The sequence below is a fragment of the Aureobasidium namibiae genome (genome assembly GCF_000721765.1).
Source record: "Aureobasidium namibiae CBS 147.97 unplaced genomic scaffold scaffold_13, whole genome shotgun sequence".
NCBI classification, from domain to species: Eukaryota; Fungi; Ascomycota; class Dothideomycetes; order Dothideales; family Saccotheciaceae; genus Aureobasidium; species Aureobasidium namibiae.
In genome coordinates this window covers 207,860-235,651 of record NW_013581196.1, presented here as the reverse complement: position 1 = coordinate 235,651, position 27,792 = coordinate 207,860, and the positions used below count along the sequence as shown (strand labels likewise).

Below are 27,792 nucleotides of genomic sequence, written 5' to 3'. Positions count from 1 at the left end.
TATCAAACACGAAGAGGAAGAGCAGGTTATACCGCGTGAGGTCAGCAGAGGAGCAAGCCGGCGGATGCAAACTGGAGCTGGGGCCGAGCAGCCAATAGCAGTGCGAGACTTGAGAAACCACGCCAAGGCTGTCAGGTACGACCGAAGACGACACACACTTCTGCTGTCCGCGCCTGCTCCAGCTCTCCTCCAGTCCATCTCCACTCAATTCCCTTATCCAACTAATCACAACACCGCAAAAATGGCCGACGATGAGGACAGAGTTACCATGCCCTTCAAGTTCGTGACTGGTACGCGCCCGCTCCAAACTCCTGACCGAGTGTGAACATGCTTACTGACGTGATTGATTGCAGCGGGTACGTCTTTCCCTATACCATGCGCCACTACCACCACCACCACCACCACCACCACCGTCACCAACCATACCCTTCGCCCATGATCCCTCACCTATACTTTCAAGCGCCGAGCATACTCTAGATCATACATCCAATTGACACGCCACTCCAGGCTTCGATGCGCGCTTCCCCAACCAGAACCAGACCAAGCACTGCTGGCAGAACTACGTCGACTACCACAAGTGCATCCTCGCCAAGGGTGAGGATTTCAAGCCTTGCCGTCAGGTACACGACCTCTTCTTCCTGGAACATCAACACACCTCTAATTCACGCACAGTTCTTCCTCGCCTACAGATCCCTCTGCCCCAGTGGTTGGGCCTCGAGATGGGACGACCAGCGCGGTGAGTTCCCCGGCCCCCTCCAACTTGGTACTTTCGAGAGCATGCGACTCATACCCTGCAGAGAACGGCACCTTCCCTATGAAGCTGGACGAGTAAACGCTACCCTATGCGTTACGAATCAATTCAGTTTTGGCTTTTTGTGCAGCAGATCCTCTCTTCTTCTGTCGATAGCATCTATTATTGAGGACATAATCTCATTGCCCAATTTGCTTACCGACCCCTCGAGCTTCCTTGGCTCAACTTGACTATCTGGCCCGCTTGTCTGCGATGTGGTACCGCAGTGCTGGCCTGTCAGAGCTCCAATTGGCGAACAGAACAGTAACACAAATGTGGGTTTTTGGTGTCGTCATTTCATTTCCCTCATCTCCGTTCTCTCTTCCCCATCTCCCACTCAACACACCAAGGGCAGCTATCAGGACGGCGCACAAGTTAATTCACTATAACTAAAATGCGTATCAATTCTCTGCCCGAGAAAAACCCGGTCGTCTGTTGGCACTTCCGACGGGCGACATGGATGTAGCTATCTTGATCCGCTATGCCTTGCACTCTGGGCTCGTCTGCTATGCAGGGGTTCTAATTTTATGGGTACATGGTTTGTGGTCTTGGAGCTAACATATCTGTCTCTTGTCTATACCCTTGTTTATCATCCAATTGAGCTTTCATTCATCATCGACATCTGTATTTTCACGAAATCGTTATATTTGAGTAACCAATGCGATCGCTTCCTCTGGATGGAGCCAAGCGTCGGAGGGTCGATCTGCAAGCAAAACTCTCCTCCCTACTGCGTATCTGTCCAATACATCCATACAACGTCTAGCTCTCATCAGACGAGACGACTGGTCCGTTGTTGAGCGCAGATTCACAGGACATTTTTTAAAGCTGCAATCCCGTAATTGTATGCATAGTCTCCCAAGCCGGATCACGATGCTGCTAAGGCAGTAGCTACATACATGCGGGAGCTCAGCTATCGACTTCGACTCGGGATCTAGCAGTCGCAAGAAACATTTCTCTATTCATGGATTAGCTCGTCGGCTTTTCCGTACAGAGCGACTCGGCCTCGGCTGGCCACTGCTACGAGTACAGCGCACCGCTCATCGTCCAGAAATTCCACTTAAGCCTCTAGCAACTGTACCCATAAAGACCTTGTGAGCTTGGCTTGACGGTTCGTACGACCGCTAGTGCTTTTGGAACTTACAACCTCAGCTATAGTGAGCTGAAGATGATATATATCTGATCCTCGTTAGCAGTTCGTGAAGCTTGCGGTCCTGTATGCTCTGAATAACAAAGTCCTTGTCATCCGCTTACATACTTGAACACGGAACTAGCAACACATGTCCTCACCAATGCCGATTCCATTGTTTCTTCCCTTCGTCACTAGAAAGCTGTATACTGCGCCAACTGCGCCAAGTGCTCCACAACCGATTCACATGAGAAACCATCCATCACTGTTCCACCTCTGTACGAATGAGGACTGGAACACTCTATGCAAAACTAGTCTTCGCCACAAACACATACAAGTGCTGCAGATCGACTCGATTCCTACCACCAATGCTTTGGGATCATCTGTTTTCCACGGATTTGTTCGGTTTATCCATCGAAGAAAACAATACGGCCGCTCGCACCACCGACAACAAGACTCCTCCCTATCTGATCGACAAAGGTCGGGACTGCGCATCTTCGAGAAGCTCATCCTAGCAAGACGATATGCATTCACGAGACTATTGATTCCGTCACTGCGTAGACTGGATATTCTAAGGAGAAGGAAGAGACGGAAATGGAAGCGAGAGCCTTCAGGATTCAGAATGTCGACAAGTATGGTTGTCGAATTGTCGACCACGGCTGAAAGACATGAAGGACAGAGAAATGCCTTGAACCAGTGTCGAGAAGTCTCACGAGGAGTATCGGGAAGCGATTCAATTTCGCTGAACCGAACAGCTGAACCCGAGCAAGGTAGATGCGTTGAACACGCTTTCCATACTCAGCATTCCGATTGCGTACTGCAGATGCTTGAGCTCCGGACACAACTAGTTTCACTACAATCGAGGCATTACAACCAACCTTTCATGTCTGTTTCCTCGAACTGTATGCTGAGCTTCTAACCTATAATGCGATATAGTCACTGCGGCTTTCACCGCCGCAGTCCTCAACGTACTCAACGCGGACTGGAACCAATGAGTCTTCGAGGAAACCAGGCAGAGAGACTAGCAAGCAGTAAACCTGTAGTCCGTCCTACAGTGCTGTTTCGTTCTCTCTACATCATCATCATCGTTCGTCGTCTTTCCTCGCGATTGAACTCGGAATATGCATCTCCACATTCTCCGATCAATATGCGACACAGGTATCAGTCCGATTCCCGTGGCTCTAAGGAGCTAGTCAAAGTAGCTCCGCTCCTCATGGTAGTATCACTCATGCATCCGGGATTCGACCGGGATTTTGCATCCTTATCCTTCACTTGAATCGAATCGCCATCACGCACCCCACCACACCCCTACAATCCCCACCTCGATGAAAGATCCCAGCTCCCAGCGGACCTGCTTCCGCGAACTGACATCCCGATCCCCTCGCGTTTTGCTCGCTTCTGGTCACCGAGTCATGCGGAGCATGCGAGATGATTAATCAATGGCATGGTTTCCCAGAAACACGGTCGCTGTTTGCCCTGGCTTGTGCCTAGCTTGCCTTGTTTTGCTGGTATGCGATTCTTAATTGATTTTCCCTCTTACACGTATAAACGCCCAACCGTTTAGCCGCTTGTGATGGCATTCATCTGCGGCTCTGCGCGGCTCTGAACATCTTGCATTGGCAAATGCCGAGATATCAAAAAGTGCTTGTCTGGAATGTCCATTCATCACGTCTTTTGTAATCATGTTTCTACGTGCTAGAAAAATTTATGCGAGCAGCCGAATTGGCACTTTTCTATCACTAGGGGAGAAGAGGCAAATGATGATGTGATGACGGAGAACTTTGTAGTATTGACATTCTAGGAAGTAGTGGATGGGCGGTGGATAGATCTTTGCTGTGATCATTGACTCTCCAGAGGTCTTTCCGGGTCGCCTACGAGTACATCTTTGTGCTATAGCACTTTTGTTGTGGGTTGTCATCTGCTGCCTGTGCCATATGATATAATGCAATATCTTAGATCTCAACATCTCAACATCGAGTTCAATCTTGAACTCAACACCCTTGTGTATTCTCGAGGATTCTCGGAAAAAAAGGTGTACATCCGCAATGCTTTATTGTAGAAACTCTTTGCACGTCCAACGGCACGCAGCAAACGATGGATAGCGTGGCAGTCCACCTCTTTGCATGACAAGGGTATACAGCCAATAGCAATACCTGCCAAGCTTGTTATAAGTAACGCTCAAAGCTGACACGAAACTTCGCACGTGGACACAGTCTTTGTATCCGTCGAGATCGGTGGCTCGGAGTTTGAGTGACATTCGGGGCTTGGTCATCGTCGGAGTCCAAGAACTTCGGGCGAAGGACGGGGATCTATTTTGCTCATTGCGTTCGGAGATGCAGAGGCAGACATGGAGTGCTGATGTGGAGGAATGGGGTTTGCTCATGTGTTTCCTGCATCGGAGAGGAGTTGTCGGGAGATGATCCTTTACGCGTGCAGTATCGTGCTTGTGATGCAAGGACCAAAGATTGTTGAGCATTTGGTATGGTTTAGCTCATCGCTGATATCCCTTTGGGCACGCTATCGCGCAACACCATATCGGCTTCTATGAATTTGACAGCCTCATTTACATCGTCGTGTTGTCTGAGGTGCCTGAGTATAGCTTCTGTAGCTGGGGGTGAGGCTCTTCGCAACATGCACACAACGGATCGGTATGCTTTGAGTTCTTCGCGAGAAGCTTGTTGTTGGGTCTTGCCTTCTTCAACCGAGAAAACGCAAGGTGTTGCTTTGTCAATGCATGTGTTGCACCGAGGACGCGCGCCGTCACACTAAGAGTCTTCGTTGGTATTGAGAGGCGTTAAACAGCTGGCGTAGGCTGTAAGGGAAGGACGCACCTTTGATTTACGTTTACGACATGGACGACATGCGGCCAATGTTTGTCTGCGTTTCGCCTTCGGAGATTGGTTGGATTGGTTCAAGGTCGATGTTGACGATGTCGACGACATTGATGACAGTGGAGGTGGAGAGACGACTGTAGTCTTTGTTGTCGTTGAGGACACAGAGTCTTGTGAAGCATGACGCTCGGGCGAGCATGCTGGTAGCGAAAGAGCTTCTATGTTTCCAGGGAATGTCGGATATCCAACAGCGCACTGTTGCTCGTAATGCAGCATTTTGCTGGACTTGGTTGTCGTGCGGTCGTTTGACGGTGTGCTGAGTATCAGAATTGGCAGGTTCGCAAGAAGCGGAAACGTTGATAGCAAACACTGAGGGATAGATCTTGAGGCGCAAGGCACCACTGGCCTGGGCTCGCTATATGTGAGTTGATAATCACTGGATTACCTCACAGTGACATCCCCAGCATTTGGGCCGTGTTAAAATCGAGAGTAGGACGGTGAAGGCGGAATGTCATGCGAGGCTCTGCTCATCTCGCCGCTAAGCCAATGGACCTTTACATTTTGCCATTTAGGAGGAGCCAGCCCCGTGTACATTCCAATAACTCATGTCGCTCAATGCGGAGGGATCTGTGCCGTGAGAGCTCTCAGCAAATATCGCGCACGCCCATGCATTTGCGTGACACAGAACACAGCCAATGGCGAGCATTTTCTACTTTGAAATAAGCAGCCTGCAAGCCACGTCCACCCGCCAATCAGAAGCCGAGACCGACCGAGCAGTGAGCACGCGTTGAGTACCGTTTGAAAGACATGCAGCTTCCGCTTCGAGGGCTCTGCGCGGACTCCAGGCCGTACAAAGCGGAGACAGGCTCACAGTCCGCTGGCTGGTGGCTGCATGCATGTTCCAGTCTGTCTCGGATTAGTAAAGTTTAACAGTGGTATAGCATTGGCATAATATATGATGGCGCCATGCTCCTCGAGGCTGGGTTGGAAAAGCGCCGAGCTACGTGAGCACGTGGTGATGCCCTTTGATAGCAGAGTCGGAGAGGAAACAGCCCGTCAAGAAGTATGCCTTCGGTCGGGAGGTATTGAGATGCCCATCTACTTGCATAGTAAAGGCCTGCCAGCTGTACTCGACTACGTCTCTCTGTGCCGACAGCCAGCATGAACCTTGCTGTTGGGATGCGGTGTTTCTCCTGGAGTGGATGCAATTTCAAAATAGCATGAACGAACACAATCACCAGGATCGCCAAAAAGGACAGCATGGCTAGTCAAATGCCGCGTACCCGGACCGAAAGAACTGTCAGTCGAGAACCGCCGGGGAGCGCTATACGCAACCGATCCCACTTGATAGGAAACCAAGTCCGGAATCGGGAGGGATCGATTGATTGATATCCTCATGGGAGATTTAGGAGACCCGCACAAATTATGTATACGCCGGATGGTTGAGATGACAGCGGTTTATCGCGACGGCGTGTTGCCCAGGAAGGAGCCATGTTCTGCACGGGTGTTGTTGACAACAGATAGGATCTGGAACATACCTATTCTGCATCAGCGCGTGTGCTTTCCGATGCTACTGCTTTCCGGTCTCATTATGTTTGTCGAGCACGGTGCTTCTAACGCGGTATCTGGAGGTCTCAATCCTTAGAAACTATATGTCGGGCATGGAGCCTCAAGAGGAGATGGTTCTTTGTCGGCTTCATGATCCGAGGAAGGAAACGTGGTATCCAATTCGGAAGCGCGACTGCACTCTTCCGAAAACACAGTTGCCGAAATGATGGCAAACGTCATGGTTGACCGTCCATCTAAATATCGCGGGGTAGGCGGGGAGACAATCCATTGTGATACCATCACGACTACTGCAGCTGACTGGATCGTACGCCTTCCGAACTCCTAAGCTCAGCGTATATTTACCAGGAAGAGGCACTTCACGTCCTCATCTACTTTGGTGTCTGTACATTACATTGACCTCCACCTTCACCTCTCGATTTCAGAATCTGAACAACTCACTCCAATAGCCAGCTCGTTCCACATCACAAGACTGTCGCAATGACTGGCTCAAACCCACTTGGAAGCATAGCTATCGTCGGTGGTGGTATCAGTGGTGTCGTTCTTGCAATCGCCCTTCTCGATCGTGGACTCAGTGTCAATGTCTACGAACAAGCATCCCGCTTTGGCGAGATCGGAGCAGGTGTGGCTTTTAACCCTGCGGCCGCGAGAGCAATGAAGATCTGTTCACAAAAGATTCATACAGCATTCGAGAAAGTTGTAACCAAAAACCAGGGAGAAGATAAACAATCCATCTGGTTCGATTGGGTAGATGGCCACAATGACACCGAAGTTGGCAAGGAACAGTACGCTTTCAGCATCGGTAACGAGTCTGGAGCCAATGCGGTGCATCGAGCACACTTCTTGGATGAGTTGGTCAAACATGTGCCTGACGGAACCACACACTTTGGAAAGCATCTGGACACTATCGAAGAGCTTGAGGACGGGAAGCTGAAGCTGAAGTTCCACGATGGATCTGATGCTACTGCAGATGCAGGTAAGTAGTATCGAAAGTACGGATAACTCAAGAGCGACATCGACTAACATTTTGTAGTCGTTGGATGCGACGGTATCAAATCTAAGGTGCGAGCTTGGATGATGGGAGCAGATCATCCTTGCACTCCACCAGTCTATACCCATAAGTATGCCTACCGGGGTTTGATCCCCATGGAAAAGGCCAGGAAGGAGCTAGGAGATGATCTAGCACAGAACTCCAAGATGCATATGGGTCAAGACGGCCATGTATTGACCTTCCCAGTCAACAAAGGAGCGACTATGAACGTGGTTGCATTCAAGGTCGATTCTGGTCAATGGCCGTCAGACACTAAGCTCACTCTGCCTTCCGAAAAGTCGCACGTCCTCAAAGACTTCAGAGACTTTGGGGCCACAGTTCACAAGATCATTGATATGCTGGAGCCCAATCTTGATTGCTGGGCCATCTATGGTAAGTGATTATGGGATATAACTAACGGCCAAAGCTGATAAATCCTCAGATCTGGGTGATCACCCTATGCCACACTACAATAAGGGAAGGGTCGTCGTCGTCGGCGATGCGGGGCACGCAACTTCTCCGCATCATGGCGCTGGTGCTGGCATGTGTATCGAGGACGCAGCAGTCATGGCAGAACTATTGAATGATCCCAGAGTGGCTGAAACAGGTCACAACGGTCTCGCGGCAGCCTTCCAAGCTTACAGCGACCAAAGACTAGAGAGGACTCAGTGGCTTGTGCAGAGTTCACGACGTTCGGGGGATCTTTATGAGTGGAGGGCTGAAGGTGTTGGTAGAGATTTCAAGAAGATAGAGGAGGAATGTCGCGAGCGAGACGAGAAGCTGTGGAACGGTCAAGTCAAAGAATACATCAAGGAAGCTCAGACTTTGCTGGGGAAGAGTCTGAAGCAGTAGATTCTATCCAAAGTAGTTATGCCGTGTCTGGTCGATTGTATGCAGTCAGCATACCAATGATGTTTAGTGGTGTCTTCCATAAAGAACGTAGAAGGTTTCCAGTCTGGTGGGCGGCCATTGTCTAGGAAAGCCCCCGCGTTCGCTAACGACTTCCTCCTACGTCAACACTTCAGGCTGCGGCTTTCTGAGAAGATCACCCTGACACTGATTACTTTCCAACCATCATCCATCTCTCTTCCTGTTCCACGATCAACACTGATCAGTATGGCAAGATTGTCAGTTCGTTCTCTATCATCTAGAAATCTAGCACCAGAAAAACTGCCCGCACACTGGAATGGCAACCCGCCGACTTCATTCAAGAATCCCTGGCCGAGCTTCTCCAAACAACACGGCTTACTAGACGTGTTCAAGATACGCTTCGGCAACGAGCGAAATTTTGTCCCTGTACCGAGCAGGGACGAATTAGTCAAAGTCAGAAAACCGACTTGGGGCAGGGAATCTCCTATATGGCAGCAAGAATTCAAAGCCACATGGCTGGGTCACGCAGGATGGCTAGTAGAGACTGCCTGCTTAGCTCCGACGACAGAAGTCGCCCCTTCGGCCGATAGCAAGGAATACAGAGGCATACGCATCTTGTTTGATGCAGTGTTTAGCGAGCGAACGAGCCCAGTGGAGTGGTTTGGACCTAAACGATATACACCCACACCCTGCACGCTGGACGAATTACCCGAGGTCGACTTGGTGGTGATTTCGCATAATCACTACGATCATCTGGATATCGCTACCATTGCGCACGTGTACAAAAAGTCCAAGCTCGCAGGCAGAGAGATACATTTCTTTGCTGCGCTGGGCAACAAGCAATGGTTCCTAGGTGCAGGACTAGGCATTTTGGAGAACGAGGTTTCGGAATGCGATTGGTGGGACAGCCTCAATGTTGATGTCGAGGGCGTGGGCAGTGTGAAGCTCACGTGTACGCCCGCACAGCATACGTCCGGACGAACGCCCTTCGATGCAGGACAAACTTTGTGGTGTTCGTGGGTACTCGAGGACCTGCAGTCTAGCAAAAAACTGTTCTTCTCAGGCGACACTGCATACAAAGCTACTTCTGCGAAAACGGCATGTCCGGCATTTAAGCAGATAGGCGAGGTTTTCGGAGGGTTCGACTTGGCTATGGTGCCTATTGGACTGTACTCGCCACAGTGGTTCATGAGCAATGTTCATTGTTGTCCTGAAGACAGTCTAGAGATTCATAAGGATATTCGGAGTAGGAAGACTCTTGGCATGCATTATGGTACCGTGAGAGGTGGGCTTAGCGCTCAGTATGAAGATGTCAGGGAGCCGCCGAGACGCTGGCAGGAGTGTTGTGCAAAGGAAGGCAAATGGGAGACTGAATGCTGGTTGTGTGACGTGGGAGAGACAGTGACGGCTGCTTGATGGCATGAGAGACATGATAACGACCATGTAGATTTCCTAACGAAGAAGCGAATGACATTGGACCTACTACAAAAAGCTACAGGTGACGTTGGGAGCGTGACAGGAAACTGTACCGAGTTTGAGAAAGTCTTGGGAAACACTTGATGTTTCAGCAGTCAGGCCGGTGCTTCGAGTCCTTCAGCCTAGGGTACATGGTTGAATTCGGACATGGCAAGACCAGTGAGTGTACAGTCAGCAGGGCAGAGTCAGCCAAGCAGTGATTGCGTAGTCTTGTCATTATGAGATACTATCAGAGAGTGGCGGAGAGGAGAAAGTCGGACGCGTACACGAGGCTTGTATCGCCAAGGATGTACTTACTGTAATGCAAGATGGCCAAGCGCTCCGCGCGCAGCGCGTGCTCCTCGGGCGCGGCAGTGCAGTGCATTGTGGTTTCACGCCTCCTTGTCATTGAATACGGGCGATGCAAAGTCTCCGGCTGGTCACGGATAACACTAAAGCGCCTTGGTAAGCAACAGAAGACGGAGAGTGAGCAAGAGCTGAAAAGCGTAGGACGAGACGGGTTGAGATGTGCGTATATTCTTCGCGAAATGATGTGTTGGAAGTAGATAAAAATAAATATAAAGGTCAATGGAGATCTCGGAGTTTGGACACAAATACGACGGACTTTGTCGAAACGAGGGTCCTCTGCTACAGAGCGCAGAGGTGGTTGCTAGGCCAAGGGCGATGCCATGGCTCTCCAAGCATCTGACTTAGCGCCGTCGGCCGAACAAAGTCATTGACTTGATCTTACATAGACAGTCGTTCTCGCTCTCGTTTATTGTTCCATACCGTCCGTCATACTCGACTATAATCTACGACCAAGCATCCGCCGAATTGTAAACAAAGACGCAGGCCCAAGACGCTCCACTGTATAAGACGCCCAGATCGATCTTGGACAGGACGCTAGACCGTCCCGCCACCACGCGCGTCCATGGCCACGACGGCCCTTCGCGCATGTCTACTTTGGGCCTGGTTCACTGTATTCGTCGCTGCAAGTTCGACAACTCGAAATCCTCTGCGCGCCTTGTCTACCATTCAGAATGCCACCATAGACACACATACACACCGGGTGACAGCGTTACACCACTTCGACTTGACATTCGTATTGCGCCCGGATCTACACGTCAAACTCTCTCTCGAACCGAACGACGAACTCCTGCCAAACTCGGGTCTGGTAGTATCATACTTGAATGCCGACGGATCTGTTTCCAGGACCGAGGACGTTGATCGTCTGGTCCATAAGGTCTTCCGGGGAAGTGCTTGGTATCGCCAGGAAAATGTGGACGATGAATGGATAAGAGCAGGATGGGCAAGAATCACAATCATCAAGGATGGTCTACAACCGCTGTTCCAGGGTGCATTCGCTCTAAACCACGACAACCACCACATTCAACTCGCTCCCCACTTTGCGCACACACGCCACCACCTGGATCCTCACATCAACACCGCAGACGAGAACAGCATGGTTGTATACCGCGACTCAGACATCCTGCTGGACCAGGATGTCGATTATCATATGCAAGAGCTTAAGAGGAGCCTGAACCAAGACGACGGCTTTACATGTCTGTCGGACAACCTGGAATTCAACAGCCAACCCGATCATCCCGTCTACACCGCTATGCTGCGCAGATCCGATTCGGTCTTGGGCAGTGAGACTCTAGGAAACCTTTTTGGCAAACGCCAGGTCGATAGTAGCACCGCTGGCAATTCTGCAGGTGTCGACCTCACTTCTACCATTGGTCAGACTAGAGGCTGTCCCAACACCAGGCAAGTAGCTCTTGTTGGTGTGGCTACTGACTGCACTTATACCGCGCAATTTAATTCGAGCGAAGCGGTACGCATGAACGTCATTGATCAGATGAACACAGCCTCCAGTGTATATGAACAAGCATTTAACATCTCGCTTGGTCTGGCTAACTTGACAATCTCGGACTCAAACTGCCCTGGAACTCCCAACTCTGCAAGTGCCTGGAATCAGGCATGTAGTGATAGCGTCGACATCCAAGATCGCCTCAACCTGTTCAGCGCATGGAGAGGAAATCAACAAGACACCAACAGCCACTGGACACTTCTCAGTACGTGCAACACCGGAAGCGCAGTTGGCCTTGCCTGGCTTGGTCAGGCATGTGTTCAGACTGCCTATTCCACGAACAGTAGCACAACTGGTAACGGTCAGTCATCTACATCAGGTGCAGAGACCGTGAGTGGCGCAAATGTCGTCGTCCGAACCCGAGGAGCTTCGGAGTGGCAGATCATCGCGCACGAGACTGGTCACACTTTCGGCGCAGTCCACGACTGTACAGAGCAGACTTGCGCCCAGGGAACGACAGTCGGTAGCCAACAGTGCTGCCCCCTTAGTTCCGGAACCTGCAATGCAGGTGAAGCTTACATTATGAACCCGTCGACCAGTGCTGGTGTCAGAACTTTCAGCCCATGCAGTATTGGCAACATCTGCAGTGCTTTGGGCCGCAACAGTGTCAAATCTACCTGTTTGACCGCCAACCGAAACATCAAGACTATCGGCACGCAAGAATGTGGCAATGGCATCGTTGAGGAGGGCGAAGACTGCGATTGTGGTGGTGAAAGCGGATGCGCGGGTAACTCGTGCTGCAACCCGACAACCTGCAAGTTCACAAATAATGCAGTCTGTGATGATAGCAACGAAGGATGCTGCAACAACTGTCAGTTCGCCGGCAACGGTACTGTATGTCGCGCTTCGACTGGAGCTTGTGATCCCGCAGAGACATGCCCTGGTAATTCAGGTACTTGTCCTCAAGATGCAAGCGCTCCTGATGGCGAGAGCTGTGGCAATCGTCTCCAGTGTGCCAGTGGTCAATGCACGAGTCGTGACCAACAGTGCAGGAGTGTTATGGGTGGCTACCAGGGAGTTGGTAACAACACTTCTGCTTGCAACAGTCAGACGTGTCAGATCAGCTGCTCTAGTGGTAGATCGAATTCTGCGTTCGGAAACAACGTCTGCTTCGAGGTGCAACAGAACTTCCTAGACGGCACACCCTGCGGAGGTGGGGGCAGATGTGACAATGTAAGTCTTTTGCAGATGAAGAAGAAACAAAGAGCAGTATCTGACGAACTACACAGGGACGCTGCAAAGGGACAAATACCGGAGGCGAGATCCGCTCATGGATCGATGACCACAAGGGCATCGTGATCGGAGTGTGTTGCGGAGTCGGAGGCCTCCTACTCTTCGCCATCTTCGGATGCTGTGTTCGTCGCTGCAAAAGAAGTAGAGCGAAGCCCGCAAAGATGCAGTCACCACCACCTGGATGGGGCACTCAGATGCGACCCATGCCGCCGAACCAATACTACCCGCCGCCACCGCAACAATATGGACAAGGAGGGTATGGACAGCAGTATGCACCGCCTCCGCCAACGTATACTCCAGGAGCGAGGTACGCATAAGCTCGTGCTGAATTTCTGGTGTCTCTTCAGAGCCAGTCGATCATTTGGAGTTCTGGGATGTTTATCGATATTTTATAATTTCGCGTACTGTACATACAGAAGAAGTATTGCATTCGTTAATCTGTCTCAAGACAACGCTTGAGGTCATTAGAACCAGCTTCCTTTGTGCTTGGTGTGGTGCTGAGACAGGCATATCGATTGTCGGTCAGGGTGACCATTGGCGGGGGAAAGTGTCATGCCCGTCGCGGCTTCCTGCAGCTGAAGCCCCTCGGCGCGTCAGCATGCATGGCCGTGTGCTTTTTGTTCATTGACCACAAGATTCGAGTTCAAAGGGAAGAGGAAATGAAGCCTCAACGATGAATCGGAAGTCCAAGTCACTCCTTCCCAATTGCTCAGCGCCCATACATTCCTCAAAGCAGCGAAATTGAGACGTCCCCGCGAACGAATAAACATCGACCAAGTACATGATCTTCTGAGACATGCTCTTGATGCTCGGCTGGCTATCTCCTCGCATCCTCTGGCACGTCAGAAAAAGAAAAGGAGGAACAATAACATACGGTTCGGCAGCATGAATACTACACCTCGAAAATATCGCCATGCCACTCCGCAATCAGCAAACAACACACCATTTGCTCGCAACAATGCCACTACACCCAATGCTCCTCGTTCGCCGATCAAGCTTAGTAGTCGTGACCGTCAAGAGCTGGGATTGAGTCTAAAACGCGTTATTGGAACTACCTGCCAGTCGGTTTTCTGCTTCGATCACTTGGCTTCGACAAGAAGTTTTGCCTATACCGCTGGCGCAGCTGCAGTTGTCGCAACCGTCCAACCTGACGGGAACATCACACAGCGTTTCTTCAGAGCCAATCCTGCTCAGTTTGCGCAAAGATCAAACTTCCCGGCCAACGTATCTGCCTCACCTGCCGACTCAAGGCTTCGCTCCCCTCTACCACCCACCGATCGCTCTGAATGGAACGACGCCAATGCAGCAAGTAGGAGCAGTGCTGTACGCGAACGTGTGAAGGCTGCCACCGCAGTAAGCTTCAGTCCAAATGGTCGCTTCCTGGCCGTGGGTGAGACTGGATACAAACCTCGTGTTTTGGTCTTCTCACTCGCCGACAAGTCCTTTGCCGATTCGCCTGTGTCCTCGATATGCGAACATACTTTTGGCGTCCAATCTGTGAGTTTCGGTCCAGACTCGAGGTATCTTGCTTCCCTAGGAACCGTGAACGATGGATTCTTGTACATTTGGAGTATTGACGAAAGAGGAGGAAATCCTACTCTGATCGCCAGCAACAAATGTATAACCAGCGTACGCCATATGGCCTGGATGGGTTGTAGTCTGGTGACGGTGGGTCTCAGATTTATCAAGGTTTGGAGACCCAATGACCTTCCAGCTAGTGTCAACGAGAACTCAGAAAAAGGCTATGGACTGTACAACCGTCAGCATAAGCCATTAGCTGGCCGAAACACTCTTCTGGGAGACCTGCTTGACGCGACTTTCACATGCGTGGCATCCTTCTCTGACACAAAGGCCATTATCTGTACTGATGGTGGAGATGTTTGTATCCTCGACGATGATGACAAAGCCCAACGTCTGATCAGAGTCGCAAATGTGGACTTTAGCATCACTGCTGCATGCGTTGGACCTGATGATAAAATCATCATTACAGGGCTGGATGGCAGTATTGAGGTCTTCAATCTCGATGAGCTCTGTAGAACGCACATATCACCTGATACGCCGCCCGGATCCAGAGCATCCTCGAAGCCGTCGAACTCGGGCTTTGTTGCTGTCGGATTCGTAGAGGATGCCATAGTGACCGTGGACAACAGCCATGGCATTCAGCTACGACACATATCTTCAAAATCTCATGATGAGAACTCCAACTACGCAGTGATACAGAAGCTCCCAGCACATTCAGACGCCGTCCTTGGAGTACGCGCTGTCATTGCACCGAACGAACAGAACATCGCCTTCATCAGCTGGTCTGCCAACGGCACTGTTATCTTCTGGTCGTCAGAGTGCCAGGCAAAAGCGATGATATCCGTGTCGATGGACCAATATGTCGACATGTACAATGTTGTCAATGAGCTCAAGACTGTTGTGGCGTTTTCCGATGTCTCTCACGCGGTTTCTGGTGACAAATATGGCGTTTTGAGGTGAGTCAAGAGTGTTATGAAGGGTGCACGTGCGAAAGTACTGACCGAGGTGCAGAATTTCGAACGTCGATACTGGAGAAGATGTCTCGCGGGTCAGGGCTCACGCAGGAGAAATCACCGACATTGCAATTCACGAGGATGCAAAACACACTCTGATAGCATCAAGCAGTCGAGACCGAACCATCCAATTCTTGACATGGAGCTCAGGTAACCTGGAACTCTTGCAAACGCTAGATGAGCATGCTGGTGCAGTCACCAGTGTTCTGTTTGCCAAGAAAGGTGAACAATTATTATCATGTTCGGCCGACAGGTCTGTAGTGGTTCGAGAAGCTGCAAGACAAGGATCTGGCCCTCCACTCTTCATCATTACTAGGACGATTACACTGAAAAGCTCACCTACATGTTTGAGGACATCTCTGTTTGATGACACTCTGTTGGTCTCTGCAACGGATCGAACAATCCAACTCGTGAGCACACGTACTGGTCGTGTCGTCTCTTGCTTCAAGGCCGGAGATCCGGATGGTGGAGATTCCGTGATCATGTCCAGCCTGGTGCATCTGCCTTCCACAGCAGGATCGCCAATCGTCGCAGGTGTAGCAGGCAGTGATAAATCTGTCCGCATGTATTCGGAAGACGGTACTCTACTCGCGAGAGATTGGGGTCACACAGAAGGGGTCACTGACATTGCACTGCTGAAATCGCATGCAGCTCCTGATGACCTGGCAGCAATGAAGCTTGTCACTGTTGCTGCTGATGGCACGATATTCGTGTGGGCGACCACTCCCGAAAGACCTCGATCAAGAGACTCAGACATGGCCCCGTCATTCGCGAGCATAGCCCCCGGCATCATCTCCGCAGAACAACCACTTCGCAAAGTGATCTCTCACAGCGAAATTGCTAGATTTCAACGAGCTCGGTCCAATGAGACAGAACCCTCGGATCCAACAGCAGCTACAGCAAGCACAGGCCTCAAGAAAAAACCTAGCCGACTGAGCATCCGTCCACCACCGCCAATGACGCAAAGGTTAGAGCCTTCGCCGCTGGGGACATTGCGCAATGGTCTGACTGTCAGAAGCAGACAACGCAGTCCGAGTCCTACACCGCCGAGCCCGAGTCCGAGATTACCGCCTAGTCCGAGGACACACCCGAGGAGTGCGCCGGGGAGACATAGGCTTTCTGTTGGTGCTGTACCGCCGATGCTTGCCCCTACGACAACAGACAAGAGCACTAAAGCCGAAACCAGTACCACGGGATTCGGCAGCATTGCAGCGTCTACAGATCAGCTCTCTCGCATGCTGAAGGCATACAGACAGAAACTCGATGGCAATTACTCTGGGTTGACGAATGACAAACTGCAAGAGTTGGAAAGAGAACTCGATGCTACCGTTCAGACCGTACGGCAGAAGTTGGCAGCAGTGGGCCATAATGACGACAAAGCAGTTCAGGATGGGAGTAGTGCTGCAGACGACAGCGGGACATCGAGAACAGCATCGTCTTCACAGGATGCTTCGTTTGTATCTGCTCAGACAGAAGTAGATGGAGAGACCACGGGTGGAGCCGAGAACACTGCATCTCGATAAGAGGCAATCACCATAGCGTGAAATGGAGACATGAACATCTTTCAACCAATCTGAAGACCTGTGACTGTTCTTGCTATTGTCTTACTCCTCCCACCCGTGTATTGACTGGCATTCCATCTTCCCCTTGCCAGGAACACACCTCAGGGCGCCACTACCACGTACTTCACACTCGCGACAAGCACCTGACTACGAGCACGCAAGTCCGATACGAAAGACTCATGGAAACATAGAACATTGCCCTCATTGACGCATGTGTCATTCGGCAGAGAAAGGGGAAAAGAATGGCAAAAGACAGCTTCAAATTCGAATCATTTGACCACGGGAAAGCGAAGAAAGCGAAGATGTTTTTGATTTTCAAAAACAGGAGAAAAAAAAAGCATGAGTTGGATTGATTGGGGGTATGATATGAGTAAAAGACTGAACATCTAAGCGATCAACGTAGGAAGAAAAGAAATGAGCAGAAGCCAGACCTCAAATCAAGCCTTGTACAAACAATCCAAGAACCCAGCAGCCAAGTCCTCCACGATGGTCTTGTCTGGCAGTGCACCGGCGACACCGTAGAGGGCAGCTGCATCGCCCTTCTTGGCTGTGCTTTTTCCTGCTACAGCGTCTTGTCTCTGTTTCTCCAACTCATCGGCAACACAAGTTTCGAGGTCGTCAAGTAGATCTTCGATGACTGGCACAATGGGAAGCGTGACAGCGACATGGATAGCACCAGGTGATTGCAAGGCGTTGAGGTGCCAGCCTTTGCCACTCATGGCATCGGCAATGTTGTAGATGTCGAGGGTCTTGGAGGAGAAAGCTACCACCGAGACCAAAGGTTTACCGAGGATGTAGAGGTGGGTGCGCAAAGAGTCGCGGCTGCGCATACCTTCTGCAAGCTTCTTTGCAGCGCCGACGATGGAGTGGCAGGAAGAAATGTAGCCTTGTTCGCCTACACTCATCATACTCGCCCAACAGCCCGCGATCAAGGCGCCAGGTCTACTGCCAGCCATGGAGGGCGAGGCGTATACACCTCCACTCCAGTCGGGTGAGATGAAGTATTGGTACTTGCGTAGCGATGCACTGCGGTAGAGTAATGTGCTGTTGCCCTTGGGTGCGAAGCCGTATTTGTGGGTGTCGCACGAGATGGAAGTTACACCTGGGATGCGGAAATCAAAGGGCTCGGTGTCGTAGCCCGCGCGCTCGAGGAAAGGAACCAAGAAGCTACCCAGGCAGCAGTCGACGTGGAGAGGGATGTTTCTGCGAACAGCGAGGCGCGAGAGACCGGGTATATCGTCGATGATGCCATGAGGGAAGTTTGGTGCCGAGCCAACGAGGAGGACGGTGTTGCTGTTGAGCAAGCGAGAGATGTGGGATAGAGAAGCCTTGTAGGAAGGTGCTGGGCAAGGTACGTAGTGGACGGTGATGTTGAAGTAGGCGGCTGCCTTGCGGAAAGCGGTGTGTGCGGTCTCGGGCAGAATGATCTCTGGCTTGGTGACACCACGCTCGATGCGGCCCTTTTCTCTGGCACTGAGGACAGCCATGATGATGGATTCAGTACCTCCGCTGGTTGTGACGCCTGCGGCATCGGTGGGTGCGTTGAACATGGCCAATACCATTGCCACCACCTCGGCCTCCATCTTTCTTACTCCAGGGAAGACGTCAGGGTGAATAGGGTTGGCAACGCCGAATTTGCCAAAAGCTTCCATCTGCAGATCTTGAAGTTCCTTGCCGCCGTGGTATACAGCGCCAGACACTCTGCCATCTTCCCAGCGAGTGTGTTCCATGTCGTGCAGTTTCTCCAATTCGGCACGCACCTGCTCAGGGCCCCAGCCAGCTGCAGGCAGTGCGGTGTATCTTGTGATGCCAGGACCAGAAGGCACGAGTTTCTTTTCGAGTTCTTCTAGGGTTTGTTTTATCTCGGCTTGGACTTTGCCTCGTACACCGGGCAGCCTGAGGAAAGTGCGATAGAGAGACTTGCGGACGGCGGCGTAGCCCATCTTTGCGCTGGCGACGGGTCCATAGCCGTAAAGATGGGTAAAGGCGACCCGCGAGTATCGTACGATGAACAACAGGAAGAGCAAGTTGCGGACTCTGCGAGATCGATCGTTAGTGTTTGTGTTGGAGTGTAGGCTTCAGATGGACATACAGATCGACCGTCGTCTTTGCTAGCTGGCGCCGCGCAGCTGGTGTGCGGACATTGATTACTTGGGCTATACTAGGCGCCATGATTGAGACAACCTTCGAGTCGGATAGTCAAAGAGCCATGTCGTGGGAGAGCGATGGCATAAATATCACTCGGATGGACCCCCGCTTGTCTAGACACTTCCGTCATCGCCTCGTGCTCCTTCAGGGTCCGCAAACCATGCCCGATCCAGGCATGCTTGCGAAACCTTCATTTATCAAAAACCATACCACTCTGCATCAATACCAACTTCATTCATAATCATGTCGTAACAATACATTCAAGAGTCAGAACTCTCAATCTCCTTGTGTTTTCCGCGACTCTTGCTCTCTTAGTGCTGCATCCACTGAGCCACCCCGCCGTCCGTTGTCAAAGGGATTGGCTACCGTGCGAGCAAATTGCCGAGCTGGGATCTTACGCTCAAACAAATCATCCAGCTCTGCACATGTACGCCCTTTGGGCTCAGGTAGCCGGTAGTATGCCCAAACAATCGTCAGAAAGCAAACACCTGCCCAGAAAAGTCCTGTCTTCGGCCCCCAATTCCATGCTGTAGGGTTCAACATATGAGGTGTCAGTACATTGTTGACAATGTTCGCCACCAGATATGCGTTTCGCGCCAGTACCATCGTCTTTTGCCGTAGTCTGGTCGACGAGATTTCCGACACGAATGAGTAGGTTAGTGGTCCGACTGTGATGTCGTAGACGAAGACGTAGACCAGAAGCAATGCTCCAACCGCCCATGACGATGGCTGGCTCTTGGGCCCGACTCCGATAAATCCAATGATGAGCAGGAGAACCATCATCATGATCTGTCCGACGATGAATAGCGTCCGCCGTCCGACCCAGGGTATCAATGCCCAGGCGATGAAAACTCCTACAGCACCCAGTCCATATTGTGCCATGCTGAGGTCGAATGAGTAAGCCGTGTCCAGCCCAGCGCGTTCGAAAAAGTATGACGAGAATGCCATGATGCCTCCGCCACAAAGAATCTGGATCATCCAAACCATCATGCAGATCTCTGTACGCCGCAGCTCAATGCCCTTGAAGCAGTCCATATATGATGTGCCTTTCGTGACTTGCTTCTCCATTTCGTTGGTGTGTATGATGGCTGCCACTGCTTTTTGGCTGTCGAACGTGTTTCGACCTTTTCTGCTCATCAGCCGGTTGAGTGATCTTTCCGCATCCTCGACGCGACCTTGTCTCACAAGCCACCAGGGACTTTCTGGCGCCAGGAACATGGCGATTGCAAGTGGTACTGGCCAAATCCACTGCAGGGCGTATGGAATCCTGTATCCCCATTGATCCGTTCGGTCGACAAGCGCTCGTAGTACACCTGAGCCAATTATCTGGCCCATGACCTATTCCTTATTAATTGCGTGGTCAGATACCGAGCTGGGATACACTTACCCAACAAAGATTCACGTAAGAAGTAAGGTATGGTCTCAAGTCCATGGGAACCACATCGGCTGCATAAGCAGGCGTGATAGTCTGGAAGACACCCCTAAGCGGTGCGTTAGCAAGTAACGAGCAACAATCTAGAATGTCTATCGCTTACCAAGGTATACCGCAGAGTATCTGGCCGACCAGAAGGACATGGATGTTAGGAGAAAAGAAGGTGATAAAGATAAAGCATGACTGAACCGCTGTTAGCCATGGTCGTCATCAATCATGAACCACAACTACTTACAACAAGAGCTAGAGCACCAATGATGGTCCATCGCTGTCCATACTTGTCTGCAAAAATACCTGTCAAGAAGAGACCTATCATCTCTCCAATACAAGTGCCGTTGGTCAGACCTGTTTGCCAGGCTGCGGGGACCTCATAAGTTCCATTCGCAGTGAGTTGACCATACTTTTTGGTGAAAGCTGGAAAGGCAAAGAAGCTGAAGATAACCTAGAACGTGTCAGTTTCGGACTCGCCGAAAACGAATATCCGAACTGACCACTAAATCATAACCTTCCATGATGATACACGTCGAAGCCAGAATAGACCAACCTATGGCTTTCGGATATGACTTTACAGCCGACCATACTGTCATCGAGTGTTCTTCTTCAAGTGCTGCTTGGGCTCTATGTAGGACGAGGTTTGCATCTGGTTCAGATGAAGTCGATCCAGAACCACGTCGCTCGCGCAGAGAAGCAGACATCCGACTGCAGAGGGCTCAGCAATTGCGATCAGTGAGTTGGTTATATCATGCCGTACCGGCTCATCTTGTCAGTCGATTTGTCTCCTACTTGAATCACATCGTTGAGATTCTGCATGATAATGTGTTCTGTCCTGTGACCGGTCTTAGCTGGCAATTCCGAGGCAGGTTTTTGGCCGCGGAAAACATACTTGAACGGCTCAGCCATGACTGACACGTCAATAGCGATGGTCGCGCGGCAAGTACATGGATCTCGAAGGGGAGAAGAGAATGAATGTGTGAAAGAATGTCAAGAATCAAACAGGCAGAGCAACAAGGCTTGAGCAGGGAGACGCGACAGTGACGGCCGTAGCGGGAGGTAGGGAACAAGCAGCATACAAATACGGCGTGCAAAGAGAACGGCGTGGCGTGGAACACCCCCCCCAAAGTTAGGCCAGTTCTAGCGTTAATGCGCGTGTGCCCCCGAGAGTTTAAACAAACGGGCATACTGCAAACCCTAGCAAATCGGCTGGCGCATCTTCCTAGTTGGAGATCTCCTGCGAGCACTCTTGAAGTAACACATTAGAGGTGCTTGTTGTCATATTTGAAAATGGTCGTGACATCAAGGGACTACCCTTTTCTCGTTCGTTCGACGGCCGTTCTAGCCCGGAGCCGGATGACCTTGCCTAGTTTCAACGAGATGGATGGAGGCGGGGTCCCTCGATCGGGGATGTGGGAAAGACCGGTCTTGGCATCTGCGCACGGGCAGCTACTCCCTCCGCAGTTTCCCTCAAAAGTCTCACTGGCAGAGTCAGATCGTAATCAAACAAGCTTCATGTTCAATGTTGCGAGCACAAGCGAGAATGGAACCATGCTGCCTGCCAAATCCCAGGTTCTCCCTAGCAGAAGAGACGATAGAGTGATACTACATTTCGATTGTAGGTACATTGCCCTGCATGGAACAATATTCAACATGCAGCTCGCTGACCCTGCCGCCCAAAGATGACTGCTTTTACGCTTCGGTTTTTGAAGCTGAAAATCCAACCCTGAAAGCGGAGCCTCTGGCTGTACAACAAAAGCAAATCATCGTACATCTGCCAACACACTTGTATCCGGACCGAGTAGGAGACTGATCTGAAAACATACAGGTCACCTGCAACTACGAAGCCCGGCGAAGAGGGCTGCGCAAACTACAGCTCATAAAGGATGCTCGCCGAATATGCCCAGATGTGATCATAGTGCTTGGTGAAGACATCAGCCGATTTCGAGATGCAAGCAAGACGCTGTATCAATTCCTTCGCAGCTTCTCCTGGAATGACAGAGCAGAGAGACTAGGGTTTGATGAGGTAAATGAGTGGCCGGTATCATGGATGTTTTTGCTGATCAACTCAATAATGAACAGGTGTGGCTTGATATCACTGACATGATTGAGTACAACATTTCTCTGTTGAATCCGCATGATCTGGTTCAATCGTTCTTTGTTCTGCAGAAGGACGATCCTACCCAAGGGTTTGCTTTCAATGCTACCTGCTACGCGGGTCCCACGGTACCGGACAATGCGTCTACAAACGATGAACCCTTGTCCTTGAGGCTAAAGCTGGGCTCTCATCTGGCATTTTACATCCGCACCGAGCTTGAAAGGAGGACTGGGTACACGTCAACTGTCGGTATATCGACCTCCAAGCTCCTGTCCAAGCTGGTCGGCAACATGCACAAACCTAAGGATCAGACGACGCTCATACCTCCATATGCTTGTCAAGAAGGACAGGTAAGCAACGTCGAATCCTTCATCGACGACTATGAAATCGGCAAGATTCCTGGTATTGGATCCAAGCTTGCTCATAGGATACGCCAACATATTTTACAACATGAACCAGACTTTGAGAAAGGTCTCGTTTATGGAGAGACCAAGGAGAATGTCACCGTGAAGGAAGTTCGTCTTGCCGAAGGTATGAGTCCAGAGACACTGGACAAAGTACTGGCCGGTCCCGGCTCTCCTCATGGTATCGGCATCAAGATGTGGGCACTCTTGCACGGCGTGGACGACACAGAAGTGAGCTTTGCAAAAGCTGTGCCCAGTCAGATAAGCATTGAAGACAGTTATATTCGCCTCGATACTCTGCCTGAACTGTTGAAGCAGCTCAAGATGTTGAGCTGCCGTCTCATAGAACGGATGCGTATTGACCTTGTCACCTCTGACGGTGACGATTCAGAACGGTCTTTACCTAAAGAAAAACTTGAGCAGGATGGGATCATTGGATCTGACGTCGCTGATTCCGAATATGGGCACAAGACAGAGCTGTTGACGGGATTCTCAGATTCGAGGATCAGATTGCCAGGCAAATGGCTGGCTCATCCAAAAACCATCCGCTTGTCTACCAGACCTCGTCTGCCTCTGAATCCAGACGGCACGCGATCACGAAGCTTCAAGCGCATCTCACACTCTGCTCCATTGCCAAACTACGTTCTTTCTTTGACAGACAATATTGATGTACTTGCGGAGAGACTTGTTAATGACACACTCATAGCAATGTTCAGGAAGCTGCATCCAGAGAAAGCTGGTTGGAACCTGAGTCTGGTAAACCTCGCTGTGACGAATATGGCGGAAGCAGGCGGTGAGAGCAAGACTGCCAACGGTCGCGACATCAGCAGCATGTTCAAGCGTCAAGAGAGTGTGCACAAGGAGTTCACTGCCTATGCTGATGAGCAATCGACACCCCAGGCAGAGTTGGTCCCACGGACCAAGATGGAAGAGGGATATTCTCATCTTGTTGACTCAACTGTCGAACTGGAAGACAACAGTTGGGTGGAAGAAGAGGACGAGGACAACGAAAGATGTGGCATCTGTGGCATGTCAGTACCATTATTTGCTATGCAAGCTCACATGAGATTCCACGAGGTCGATAGATGATAGACAGCCTGCGTTGGTCTATGGATCTGTCAGGATGGACGTTATCGTCGTCGTCGTCGTCGTTGTCGATCTTTGGGTACTCAACTCGAAGCACGAGTTTCCTGGGTAGTGTATATCCGTTATCGTGTCCATGGTTCAACATCGATACTGGAGTCGGTCTTAATGATATGCATTGGGTTTTTGAGGTCGTTTACACAAATACGCACAGGACTCAAGCTGCTCTACTGGGCAGTTTCCTTCGACACAGGAACTATGGCAGTCTAGACTTGACCAGCCGATACCGTCGCGTCTGCGGAGTCGATCTTCGTCGACGGACTCCTCGATAGGGTCCGGAACAGGCTGGCCAGCACTGCAAACGTTCACTGCGTGTGACCACATTCGAACAGGCGTCACACTTTCCAATCTCCAACATCGACGCCTTCCTTTACTTCAAACCGGAATCTGTCTAAGACAACCTGCCAACACTATGCCTTGTAGGGACAACACGCATGAACACATCTGGCCTCGAGAGGGCCTACTTGAGATCCAAAGGTGCGAGATCTTCTGTGGTTACTGTACTGGAGATGCTGCCAGAGTTGAATACTCATGGCCCTGGGAGCTGCGCGGCCACATCAGAGAGATTCATCGTAGTGGTGAGGGCATGACTATCACAGTCAGCCCTCGACCTCCCAAGCCGTAAGTGTCGGATGCGAAAAGCACAGCTTGCCTTTACTGACTAACAAGATCTAGCCATGTGCCCACTACATCTGCCAAGCGCAAGATTTCAGAAGTTGAGCAGAACGATAGCGAAAATGACGAAGACGCAGAGAAGAATGAAGACAACTCTTCCAAAGATCCCGATTACGAAGATGGCAGCAGCAAGAAAAAGGGAAAGGCCAAGGCAACGGCTAGCTCTGACACCAAAGCACCTTCTGACCTCTCTGCTGGAAACGCTGAAAAGGACACCAATGGATCTCCAGCATCTCTTCGTCTCCGTGCTAGGCCCATTGCCAAAGCTAAGAAGACTTCTCTGAAGGACCATGCTGCCTCCCTCAACCCAATCGGCCCCAACCCAGGTCCACCTTCGCCCAAGCGTGCCAGACAGACGGCTTCGATGGGCCCTCAAGCTCCTGTCTCCATGAACAACTACTTCATACCCACTGCTCAGCAGTAAGTTTGTGTTTCCGAAAAGCATATGCAAAGGGTCAAGCTGATATGTACAGGGCGGCTGTTATGCGTCAAGAACTGTACGGAAGAAATATGCAAGACGCCGCAGCAGCTGTCGGTGGACACATGAATACCAGTGGCCAGGGATTTGCAGGTTATCCTCAGCAGAATCCTAATTATGTCCAAGGTTCTGTCGGCAACATGGCACCTCGCTTTGGCAGCATGGGTCCTTCTACTGGCACGATGGGTCCTCTTACCGGTAGTTTGGGACGTCCCACAGTCAACATGGGTCCTTACAACAGCAACATGGTACCTCGCATGGGCAGTCTGGGCCCTTCTACAGGTTACATGGGTGCTCCTCCAATCAACATGGGCCTTCGTGCTAGTAGCATAGGTCCCCGTGCTGGCAGTATGGGTCCTCGTATGGGCAGCATGGGTCCTCACCCACCCAACACAGTTCCTTACACAAACAACACAGGCCCTCCCACCATCAACACCAACCCTCCCATCATGGCTCCTAGACCAACTCTTCTACCCAGTCTAACGCACGGCCCCATCAACCAACAATACCGTATGACTCCACCACCACCACAGACCCAAAACCTCTACGCCAACCACCCCAACTTCATCGCGCCCAGTACCCGCAACGCCAATCACGCTCGCATCCGTGACTTGACTGCTCATATGCTGACCGATGACAACATGAGCGAGCTTGCTGTCATCAACCATTACAATCACGAGATTGAATATTTGAGGGAGTTGAGGGTGAATCGCTTGATCACTGCTTCTCAGATGCAGCAGAGGGGTTTCGTTGGTGGTATGGGAGGGCAGGGTCAACCTCCTGCTGTCCAGCAGTGGGGTGGGTCGCAGGGGATGGTGCAGCAAGGTGGTGGTCAGGGATCTGGTCAGCGTGTCGTCTTCTCAGGCCCGCAGCAGCAGTCTGGCGAGCGCAATTTCTCTGGTGGTCAACAGGTTGGTTCGCAGCACCCTGCTGTGCAGCAACCCGCCCCTGTCCCTGGCCCCTAAGGCCCTCTGCCCTCCCAGCTGCCACGTTAGTGGTGATACGGTCGTTAACAATGCACGAAGATGAACGTCAGAGAAGAGTGACCCAAAGGGAAGTTTGTAGATTGACAAAAAAAAGAGTTGACATTTCGAAAAAAGAAAAAGAAAAAACCGCTTTCATTTCATCAGTAGAGTCCCCCCTTCTTACAGCTGCTCGTTCACGAAGAGTCCGGCCATCCCCATGCCCGTTCCAATACACATGCTAGTCAGCAGAATCTTCTTTTTCTGCCTCCTGCATTCGCTGAGTCCAGTCACAATCTGTCTAGCTCCGGTCGCTCCCAAGGGGTGACCCAAAGCAATGGCTCCACCACGAACATTCATCTTTTCATAAGGCAACTTGAGGTGGTTCTTGCAATACACAGCCATGGATGCAAAAGCCTCGTTGACTTCAATGATATCGATATCGTCAATGGTGATTTGGTGCTTGGCGAGCAGCTTTGGGATAGCGACGGTGGGGCCGATGCCCATGATACGGGGGGCGAGACCGGCGACGGTGGCGCCGACGAATTTTGCGAGGATGGGTTGGCCGAGCTCGAGGGCCTTTGAGCGCTTCATCAGCAGGACTGCGGCGGCGCCGTCGGTGACTTGGGAGCTGTTGCCGCCGGTGCTGCGGTCGCCGTAGTCCGGGAAGGCCGGGCGGATCTTGCCTAGTGATTCGGCGGTGGTGCCGTAGCGTGGGCCCTCGTCTTTGGTCAATGTGACGTTCTTGACTTCGCCCGTCTTGGGGTCCTTTGAGGTGACGGTGATGGGGGTGATTTCGTCGTCGAACCAGCCTGCCTTTTGGGCTACCTCTGCTCTGCGGTAGGACTCGGCGGCGTACTTATCTTGTTCTTGACGCGAGATGTCAAAGTCTTTGCCGACGTTCTCTGATGTTTGGCCCATGGGCTGCAAGCAATCGGCAGCATTCTGGTTTGCATTGACGATTTCGGGTGCGAAGGGGCGAGTGAGGCGGTCACCGCCATCTGTCATGGACTCAGCTCCAATAGCGAGACCAATCTCAATTGAGCCGGTCATGATCTGGTTGGCGATGTCTTGGGTGGCCTTGAGACCGGAGCTGCAGAAGCGGTTGGTCGAGTATGCGGCCGAAGTGACGGGGAAGCCGGCAGCGAGAGAGGCGGCGCGGATGTAGTAGGCGGCTTTGGCATCGGAGACGTTGCCCAGACAGATATCCTCTACCAATGCAGGATCGAGGTTCGATTTCTGAAAGGGGTGTTAGCAGATGTGGCAAGCTGAGGAAGCCCAGAGGGGCATCTTACCTGGACGACCTGCTCGAGCAGCTTGAAGACAAGGCCATCGAGTTGGGTGTCCTTGAAGCCTCCCTTCTTTGCCTTTGTCAGAGGTGTGCGGATGGCAAGAGTGATGACGACATCGTCGGGGTTCTTTGATGTGCTGTTGTTCGACTGTCAGTCTTACTCGACGGGGTATACCAATGGTGGGGCAAGGCTGAGTTTACATGGTGTCGATGGGGCTCTTGCCGGGAGTGATGTGGCGGAGCACCGAACCGAGTCTTTCTGTTGCCATTTTTGTATGTGTCTAGTTGACAGGATGTGATGAC

At 51.3% G+C, this 27,792-nt stretch overlaps 11 protein-coding genes across 11 annotated transcripts; 7 read left to right on the top strand and 4 right to left on the bottom strand.

The window, feature by feature from the left end:
* Window positions 1–241: 241 nt before the first annotated feature.
* M436DRAFT_83581 (cytochrome c oxidase, subunit VIb) lies at window positions 242–832 on the top strand (the record flags this gene model as incomplete). Its single annotated transcript, XM_013570204.1, has 4 exons — window positions 242–290; window positions 508–620; window positions 673–736; window positions 798–832. 4 exons carry the CDS (start codon window positions 242–244, stop codon window positions 830–832), a joined length of 261 nt encoding a protein of 86 aa, XP_013425658.1.
* A 3,627-nt stretch (window positions 833–4,459) lies between these two features.
* On the bottom strand, window positions 4,460–4,801 carry M436DRAFT_32601 (uncharacterized protein; the record flags this gene model as incomplete). Its single annotated transcript, XM_013569945.1, has 2 exons — window positions 4,460–4,681; window positions 4,748–4,801. Coding segments are annotated over 2 exons (276 nt in total), but the record flags the coding sequence as incomplete, so codon positions are not given.
* Window positions 4,802–6,793: 1,992 nt separating this feature from the next.
* On the top strand, window positions 6,794–8,195 carry M436DRAFT_51319 (putative salicylate hydroxylase; the record flags this gene model as incomplete). Its single annotated transcript, XM_013570045.1, has 3 exons — window positions 6,794–7,289; window positions 7,347–7,736; window positions 7,786–8,195. The coding sequence occupies 3 exons, from the start codon at window positions 6,794–6,796 to the stop codon at window positions 8,193–8,195; spliced, it is 1,296 nt and encodes a 431-aa protein (XP_013425499.1).
* Window positions 8,196–8,459: 264 nt separating this feature from the next.
* M436DRAFT_51377 (Metallo-hydrolase/oxidoreductase) lies at window positions 8,460–9,629 on the top strand (the record flags this gene model as incomplete). Its single annotated transcript, XM_013570051.1, has 1 exon — window positions 8,460–9,629. One exon carries the CDS (start codon window positions 8,460–8,462, stop codon window positions 9,627–9,629), a length of 1,170 nt encoding a protein of 389 aa, XP_013425505.1.
* A 1,006-nt stretch (window positions 9,630–10,635) lies between these two features.
* Window positions 10,636–12,911, top strand: M436DRAFT_23633 (zincin; the record flags this gene model as incomplete). The annotated part of the gene is made up of 2 exons (XM_013569941.1): window positions 10,636–12,711; window positions 12,768–12,911. Coding segments are annotated over 2 exons (2,220 nt in total), but the record flags the coding sequence as incomplete, so codon positions are not given.
* A 745-nt stretch (window positions 12,912–13,656) lies between these two features.
* Window positions 13,657–16,828, top strand: M436DRAFT_50997 (WD40 repeat-like protein; the record flags this gene model as incomplete). The annotated part of the gene is made up of 3 exons (XM_013569989.1): window positions 13,657–15,248; window positions 15,304–16,400; window positions 16,467–16,828. The coding sequence occupies 3 exons, from the start codon at window positions 13,657–13,659 to the stop codon at window positions 16,826–16,828; spliced, it is 3,051 nt and encodes a 1,016-aa protein (XP_013425443.1).
* Window positions 16,829–17,304: 476 nt separating this feature from the next.
* On the bottom strand, window positions 17,305–19,039 carry M436DRAFT_50858 (putative sphinganine-1-phosphate aldolase BST1; the record flags this gene model as incomplete). The annotated part of the gene is made up of 2 exons (XM_013569955.1): window positions 17,305–18,904; window positions 18,960–19,039. The coding sequence occupies 2 exons, from the start codon at window positions 19,037–19,039 to the stop codon at window positions 17,305–17,307; spliced, it is 1,680 nt and encodes a 559-aa protein (XP_013425409.1).
* A 252-nt stretch (window positions 19,040–19,291) lies between these two features.
* M436DRAFT_51714 (putative sugar transporter) lies at window positions 19,292–21,142 on the bottom strand (the record flags this gene model as incomplete). The annotated part of the gene is made up of 5 exons (XM_013570103.1): window positions 19,292–20,353; window positions 20,403–20,496; window positions 20,551–20,630; window positions 20,683–20,889; window positions 20,939–21,142. 5 exons carry the CDS (start codon window positions 21,140–21,142, stop codon window positions 19,292–19,294), a joined length of 1,647 nt encoding a protein of 548 aa, XP_013425557.1.
* Window positions 21,143–21,989: 847 nt separating this feature from the next.
* Window positions 21,990–24,029, top strand: M436DRAFT_74360 (DNA/RNA polymerase; the record flags this gene model as incomplete). The annotated part of the gene is made up of 5 exons (XM_013570203.1): window positions 21,990–22,056; window positions 22,121–22,206; window positions 22,267–22,464; window positions 22,521–23,319; window positions 23,437–24,029. The coding sequence occupies 5 exons, from the start codon at window positions 21,990–21,992 to the stop codon at window positions 24,027–24,029; spliced, it is 1,743 nt and encodes a 580-aa protein (XP_013425657.1).
* A 466-nt stretch (window positions 24,030–24,495) lies between these two features.
* M436DRAFT_83574 (uncharacterized protein) lies at window positions 24,496–26,201 on the top strand (the record flags this gene model as incomplete). Its single annotated transcript, XM_013570202.1, has 3 exons — window positions 24,496–24,704; window positions 24,759–25,178; window positions 25,232–26,201. The coding sequence occupies 3 exons, from the start codon at window positions 24,496–24,498 to the stop codon at window positions 26,199–26,201; spliced, it is 1,599 nt and encodes a 532-aa protein (XP_013425656.1).
* Window positions 26,202–26,381: 180 nt separating this feature from the next.
* M436DRAFT_50845 (thiolase) lies at window positions 26,382–27,758 on the bottom strand (the record flags this gene model as incomplete). Its single annotated transcript, XM_013569952.1, has 3 exons — window positions 26,382–27,437; window positions 27,494–27,626; window positions 27,691–27,758. 3 exons carry the CDS (start codon window positions 27,756–27,758, stop codon window positions 26,382–26,384), a joined length of 1,257 nt encoding a protein of 418 aa, XP_013425406.1.
* Window positions 27,759–27,792: the final 34 nt, after the last annotated feature.